Raw genomic sequence first — 7,291 nt, 5'->3', positions numbered from 1 at the left:
TCATAAGGTGAGTTATTACTTCTGAATAATCAAGGGAAGAAAAATCACAGATGCGGGCATACCCTATGCAATTGAGTTCTTTTTATAATGGTTAATATGGCATCTACATATGTGTGCCACTAAAATCTTTATGTTCACCTTGACAAAGAAAAACTTCAAAGTAGATACCCGAGCCGAGTGATTTTCTAAAGAAAAGTATCTTAGCATATCAGAACTTGTATTTCCTCATCCTCATTTATTCAAATTTTGCGTAGTTGATTTGTATTTAAAAAATAGTTTGGTTTCGAGACTGTATTCATGAGAGCCCAATACAACCGATAGAGAATAAAGCCCAGAAAACGTAAGTACTAGTGGATGCAACACTGTTGACGTCGGAAGATACAAACTACTTGGGTCAAGGTTTTTGTGGGCTATTGGCTATAGGGGCGAAGGCGGTGACCATTAAAGCCGAAACTTCCGGCCCAACTAGTGTTGTCGCCAAAATTCCGTGGATTGCTAGGAACGCTTCGTTGATACCAGGCATCGAAATCAATACATCCTCCTCCGAGTTGGGCCTAATACTTTTGGGAAACAGATGAATATCCTGACGGTGCCTATGTAACTTTCGGCCCAAGTAGTGTTGGTGCCAAAATTCTGTGGACCGTTGGAAGTGTGCGCTGTTACCGAACCGCATAATCAATGCGCATCTCCAGGGTCGGTCCTAAGATTTTTTGAAAACACATGGGTATCGTTACAAATGGGCGTCGAATCTCACATACCATAGCGCATAAATAAGTATGGAAATAGAAGCAACAATTGTAGTAACCGAATGAAACACACGTCGAATGTGTTTCCAAAATCGAATGTAAAACAGTAACCACCAGATTAACAACAAACTCGTCATTGTAATTCTTGAAATGTAAACCTGCCGATCCAAATACAATCACTAGAAAAAAAAATACATAACCAAAAAAATTAATGCACAAGCGAAACTTCCTTAAGGGCAAAGAGCATCGTTGTTTAGGGTGACTTTCTTTTAGAGAGAGTTGTTTAGGGTGATCTTTTATTTGAGAGAGAGTTGTTTAGTGTGATTTGGAACTACATTGTTCTAGCGAATACGAATACAAATCAAGAGGGGGATGAATAACCAGAAACTAGCAGTCGACCCCCTCGATTTGTTTCAAATTACACCCCAGTCCATTTCTTGGTCTATGTTTAATATACTAGGACTCTTCAAAATAGTGTGCCCATGAGACATCCTTCAACTCATTCCGTCTTCCCACTGACTGAGACTCGTCCACAGAGCTCCTCCAAAGCAACGACCTTGTCGGCCGCACCGGCGATGGCTTCCCTTCGCCGGACAACGACCAAAGCCACCGCCACCGCCACCATCTTCGTCCTCCACCTTATCCTCGCCTTCTCGTCCTCTTCCTCCTCGCCGGACGACGACGACAGGGCGGCGCTGCTCCACCTCAAGCACGGCCTTCTCTCCTCCGGCTCCGGCGACGGCATCCTCGACCACTGGACACCAGAACACGAAACCAACCACTGCTCATGGCCGGCGGTGCGCTGCGACGCGCGTTCCCGCCGCGTCGTGGCTCTCTCCCTCCGCTCCGGCCGCCGCGGGTCTCTGTCGCCGTCTCTGTCCCCGGCGGTGGCGCGGCTCACGGAGCTCAAATCCCTCTCCATGCCCTCCCTCGGCATCGTCGGCGAGATCCCGGAGGGTCTCTGGCGGCTGCAGAACCTCGAGGTGCTCAACCTGGCCGGGAACGCCCTCCGTGGCTCCCTGCCCGCCGCCTTCCCTGAAGGGCTCCAAATCCTGGACCTCTCCGGGAACCACCTCTCCGGCTCCATCCCTCCGGGGATTGGGGAACTGGGCGCGCTTCGGGTCCTGGACCTGGCCGGGAACAGGATCTCCGGCGGCGTCCCTCCTGAACTCCGGCATTGCGGCTCCCTAATGAAGCTCGACCTCAGCGAGAACTTCCTCCATGGCCGAGTGCCTTCCGCCTCTGTTCTCAAGGAGCTGAAGAATTTGAGGTTCCTGTCGTTGGGTGGGAATAATTTCAGTGGTGAGTTGCCGTCTGGTCTGGGACAGATGAGGTCCCTCAGTGTTCTGAATTTGTCGTCCAATTATCTGTCAGGAGTTGTGCCCAGTGATCTTGTTGCACTTAGAAATCAGACTTCTTTACTGCTTGACAACAATCTGTTATCTGTGGAGAAGAAGGTATCAGTTGAAGTGGTTGATGTTTCCCCGGTGGCAGCTGACAGTTCAGTGGTAAATCCACCTACTGGTCCTGGGTCCAGTGAGTTATTTACAGTCATCCCTGAATTCAGAAACAGTCGGGTTCTGACCGAGGTGAACAAGGGCACGCCGTCTGATGATAGCCACAAAGCTGCTCACTTGAGAATGATAGAGATTGCCGCGGCTGCTTCAGCATCAGTTGTTCTTGTTATCATGTTTGTTGTGGCCATAGTGTGCATTTGCACAAGGAAATGTAACCCGAGCCGGGAAAGGCGGTCAAGCAACAGAAGGGAAGTGAAGGTTTTTGATGGTGTTGATATCGGAGCTGACCTGACTTACGAAGCGATTGTCCGTGCCACTGGGAATTTCAATGCAAGCAACTGTATTGGTAGTGGTGGCTTCGGCGCGACTTACAGAGCCGAGGTTGCGCCTGGGGTTTTAGTGGCGATAAAGAGGCTTTCTATCGGGAAGCAACAGGGTGCCAAGCAGTTCCAAACAGAAGTCGAAACCCTCGGGCGGTGTCGTCATCCTAACCTCGTCACGCTGGTAGGGTTCCACATCAGTGATGAGGAGACATTCCTGATATACAACTATCTGCCAGGTGGCAACTTGGAAAGGTTCATACAAGAGAGAACCAAGAGGCAACTTAGCTGGAGGAAGCTTCACAAGATTGCTATGGACATTGCTCATGCTCTCGCGTTCATGCACGACGAGTGCTCCCCCCGCATCCTGCACCGAGACGTGAAGCCAAGCAACATATTGCTTGACAATGATCACAATGCCTATCTCTCTGATTTCGGGTTAGCGAAGCTTCTTCGGAACTCGCAGACTCATGCAACCACAAATGTCGCTGGCACTTTCGGTTATGTCGCACCGGAGTACGCAATGACATGCCGCGTCTCCGAGAAGGCTGATGTCTATAGCTATGGTGTCGTGCTCCTTGAGCTGATCTCGGATAAGCAAGCCCTGGATCCATCATTTTCCCCATACGGAGACGGTTTCAACATCATCAATTGGGCTATTAAGATGATGCAAAGTGGCAGAGTTCGTGGCTTCTTCATTGAAGGCTTGTGGGATAAGGCCCCTCACGATGATCTTGTTGAGATCCTGAACCTGGGGGTCATGTGCACGATGGAAAATCCTGCTGCTAGGCCCAGAATGAAGCATGTTGTTAGGCGTCTAAGGGACATGCGACCGCCTTCTTACTAGAAACAGCGAAAAAGGAGGTAAGAAGCATGGACTCTTTACATAGACTGATTTTATCCACTTCTTGCCCATGATCATTGATTTAGTTCACTTTGGTATAGTATAGATTCGACACCATTTACTATGTTGATGTGATAATATTCAAATGAATGTTTACCATTCGGGATCGTGGAACCGTCGGCCGTCGTCACTGACAAGTGCCATTTTGCTGTGTGCAGGTTACCGGAGCTTGCCGTGACAGTGGGCTGTTCAGCATTTGGGGACAAGATGTACATTCATAGGAACTCCATGCATGCCCGGGCCTGGCTACCTCCTTAGCATACATAGCAAGATGATAAACACCCTGAAACCTTTTTACTTTACCTGTATACTCCTCCAACATCGTCATCGGTATCTTCGCAATCGAATTCGTTTGTTGTTGTTAAATGTGTGTTGCTACCATGTTTCTGCACTCTTGGGATGTTGCTGCTGGGTTGGAATCGCTGGCAGCATCTTGTTTCAGGGCTGAGAAATACAAATGCAAGGAGCCTTGCTCAAAGGTCTGTGTTCTGATGATCTCTTCTCACAGGTGTAGAAAGTAATAATGCCCAACTTTCTACCCCGTTTCCATTTCAAATCTCACGAACAAACTGATACAGACAGAGATCTTGACAACTCGACTCCATGGCCAATTTGGCTTGGGGACATGTAGGCTTCCAAGGATCTACAGCCCAATATTTGGATGAGGACCCGGCCCAGCACGACAAAGTGCAACCACGAGCCCAGCAGACGCTACCCAGCTGACGTTGCAATAGACTCAGCTGGAAGCATTTACGCCTCTTGCGCTTCGGTTCACTAGAGAGGGCAGTCCTGGTTCTGATGATAATCCGCAGCAACAATGCAAACGAATTGCACGGCTATAAACAGCTTGCAATCATGGAACAGAAATGAAGAGAAAACAGCAGCAGCAGCTTGAAACCTCACGAGGGAAAAAAACCAATCTCAAAATCATAGCATTTCCAAGAATAAACAAACAATCCATTTGCTACAAGACGGGAATAGTATAGATGATCAGCAATTTCAAATCTCATGAACACCTTAACACTACTAGCGGAAACTGCAGTAAAGATCACAGATATTATCCAGCAAAACCGACAATGCAAGTTTTCAGGATCTCAACAAGATCACAGATCATCAGGCGGTAGTCTAGTATTTGATTGGCGCCAGGATGTCCAGCTGAGAACCCAGCTTCTCCTCGGCAGCCTTCTCGGCCTTGACGCGCAGCTTGGCCAACTGCTTCCTCCTGTCGTAGGAGACCTTAGCCTTCTCCTTCCTCTTCTCCTCCAGCTCCTGCAAGTTTTCACAACACAAATAGGTGATCAGCCATGATATAAATTTAAATCGAGTTGCAGATATACAAATGTATAGCCTCAGAGATCTTGGTGGTTATGATTGTCAACTGGGGAGTACCCATCAAGAGTAGCAAATATTTATATCACATGACAGGCTTATAGTGTAAGCACACAAAAAACAAACAGATGAAAAGGGTAAAAGCCATAACAAGTGGTTAAAAAAAAACCTTTCCACAGAGATTGTGTGGTGTCTAAATGGCAAAATAATTGATTGAAAATAGCTGGTTATGGAAATCATTTCAAGTAATACACATTCAAATGAGAAGATGTCAAAATTGGTCAAATATGAGGGAAATCCATTCAGTTGTAAAGACCAAACAAATTACAATACTCCCTCCAACCGGTATTACTTGTCTCAAATTTGCCCAAATACAGATGCATCTATGTGTAAAAAGAATCTAGATACATGTAATATTTCGACAAGTAATTCCGGCTGGAGGGAGTAGCGTTTACTGTCAAAACAGTAGCATGACTAGTCAGAAGTAGCTGGTTATAGCATCATCTTTGAGAAAAATCAACGGACATCAGTCCGAGTTTCTGCGTCATCCCAATCATGCTCATGTTGCACACAACTAAATAAAACAAAGCTAAACATTGATAATCCAAGGGGTGAGGGAAATCCATTCAGTTGTAAAGACCAAAAAAATAAATTAAAATAGCATTTTCTGTCAAAACAGTTGCATGACTAGTCAAAAGTAGCTGGTTATAGCATCATCTTTGAGAAAAATCAATGGACATTGGTCCGAGTTTCTGCATCATCCTAATCATGCTCATGTTGCAGATAAGAGTATAACAAATAAAAGGAAAACAATGTTAAACACTGCTATTACACATGGGGAGATAAATCTATTCAGTTATATGGACCAAACAAATTTAAACGATAGCATTTTCAGCCAAAACAGTAGCATGACTAGTCAGAAGTAGCTGGTTATAGCATCATCTTTGAGAAAAATCAAGGGACATCAGTCCAAGTTTCTGCATCATCCCATCATGCTCATGTTGCCCAACTCAATTCGCAAAACAAATACAAGGGCAATCAAAGCTAAACATGGATAAATCCATATGGCACCACAATGGTCATCAGCACACTCTCACACACAGCAAATTATTGGAATACAAGCAAACCACGAAAGAAAGCATGGACATAGACGGAGACATGCCTTCAGCAAAAGTATAAGTACCACAATTCAGCATTTCGCCCTAGGACGAATCAATTTGTAACTAACGTTTGAAAATCAACAATTCCACTAGGTCTATATGTATTTTCACACAATGCAGCAGCTAATAGTAATATTACACAGCAATACCACATAGCCTCAGTTACAACCGTAGTAAACATAGTAAATCATAGCAGCATAAGCATAAATCACAGCAACCAACTTTCTGTTCAGAGGGATGACACAAGAAGAGCGATTGAACATACCCTGATGGTGTCCTGGTAGTTCCATCCGACCTCCTTGGAGAGCTCGCCGAGCTGGCAGTACTTGTGGCCCGCCTGCAGCCTCAGAACCCTGCGCAACGATAACAGTTAAGACCATCCCATCCAAAATCCGCCATCGGAGGACCATCAGGCAGAAGCAAGCAAGGAAGGATCAAAGAACAGCAGGTGCGGCGTAGTACTTGAGCGCGTCGGGGATGACCATGCGCTTGGTGCGGTCAAAGGGAGGCGGGACGCCCTCGTATGCCTTGAGCCTGGCGAGCGCGGCCTCGCCGCGAGGGGTCTTGTGCGGGATCATGCCGCGGACGGTGCGCCAGAAGATGCGGGAGGGCGCGCGGAAGTGGATGGGCCCGTGGGAAGGCTTGGTGTTCATCCGCTTGCGGAGGAAGCGGAGGTACTTCATCTTCTGGCGGACGAGCCCGCCGGAGACGCTGATCTCCTCGCACCGGACAACGACGACCCGCTGCCCGTTGAGGAGCTCCTTGGCCACGATCGACGCCAGCCGGCCCAGCATGTGGTGGCGCGCGTCCACCACCACGCGCCGCGCCGAGATGCCGGAACCCGACACCATCTTTCCTCCTTCGCTTCCTTCCGGTGGGTGGTGGTCTCGTGGGGTGGCGGCGGCGCGGGGCAGGATGAGAGCTCGGGGAGGCGTTAGGGTTTATGCTTTTATAGACGGGGAGATCGGGCCGTCAGTGGGCTTAAGCTAAGGTGGGCTGGACCGTTAAGCGAAATTGAAAGAGAACTCAAATTTCCATTTGTTTCTTTCTATTTATTTTTTGAGAGGATGTTTCTTTCTATCTGGACGGGCCAGGAGACATTAGTGCAGAGATGAGAGCCCAGCCCATGTTTGAGGCCCAGAAACCCCGGAAAATTGAATAATTATGTACTGACGAGATGATCCATAGGAACCCTAAAAAAAAAGATGATCGATAGGGACCTTTGTACAGACATCTGATCATACACATGTAAGCTTTCTTTTTACATTGTTAGGGAGTTTCTTAGACGCACAATTATGAGTTTTCAGAACAGTTT

The 7,291-nt window shown here is 47.3% G+C and overlaps 2 protein-coding genes and 4 non-coding genes across 6 annotated transcripts; 1 reads left to right on the top strand and 5 right to left on the bottom strand.

Moving 5' to 3' along the window:
* The first annotated feature begins 1,151 nt into the window (after window positions 1-1,151).
* On the top strand, window positions 1,152-3,853 carry LOC100846641 (LRR receptor-like serine/threonine-protein kinase RPK2). The gene is made up of 2 exons (XM_003557640.4): window positions 1,152-3,447; window positions 3,646-3,853. The coding sequence occupies exon 1, from the start codon at window positions 1,229-1,231 to the stop codon at window positions 3,428-3,430; it is 2,202 nt and encodes a 733-aa protein (XP_003557688.2). The 5' UTR covers window positions 1,152-1,228; the 3' UTR covers window positions 3,431-3,447; window positions 3,646-3,853.
* A 538-nt stretch (window positions 3,854-4,391) lies between these two features.
* LOC100846133 (60S ribosomal protein L13a-4) lies at window positions 4,392-6,906 on the bottom strand. The gene is made up of 3 exons (XM_010230160.3): window positions 6,439-6,906; window positions 6,242-6,329; window positions 4,392-4,756 (listed from the first exon to the last, which is right to left on the bottom strand). Exons 1-3 carry the CDS (start codon window positions 6,825-6,827, stop codon window positions 4,613-4,615), a joined length of 621 nt encoding a protein of 206 aa, XP_010228462.1. The 5' UTR covers window positions 6,828-6,906; the 3' UTR covers window positions 4,392-4,612.
* LOC112270363 lies at window positions 4,833-4,915 on the bottom strand. The gene has a single exon (XR_002962754.1). It is a non-coding gene; the product is annotated as a small nucleolar RNA SNORD24 (small nucleolar RNA).
* On the bottom strand, window positions 5,290-5,370 carry LOC112270253. Its single transcript, XR_002962653.1, has one exon. It is a non-coding gene; the product is annotated as a small nucleolar RNA R12 (small nucleolar RNA).
* Window positions 5,503-5,583, bottom strand: LOC112270254. Its single transcript, XR_002962654.1, has one exon. It is a non-coding gene; the product is annotated as a small nucleolar RNA R12 (small nucleolar RNA).
* Window positions 5,728-5,808, bottom strand: LOC112270256. The gene has a single exon (XR_002962655.1). It is a non-coding gene; the product is annotated as a small nucleolar RNA R12 (small nucleolar RNA).
* Window positions 6,907-7,291: the final 385 nt, after the last annotated feature.

Source organism: Brachypodium distachyon, chromosome 1, assembly GCF_000005505.3.
Source record: "Brachypodium distachyon strain Bd21 chromosome 1, Brachypodium_distachyon_v3.0, whole genome shotgun sequence".
Lineage (NCBI taxonomy): Eukaryota > Viridiplantae > Streptophyta > Magnoliopsida > Poales > Poaceae > Brachypodium > Brachypodium distachyon.
Note: the sequence above shows the minus strand (reverse complement) of the source record. Positions and strands in the feature narration are given on the sequence as shown.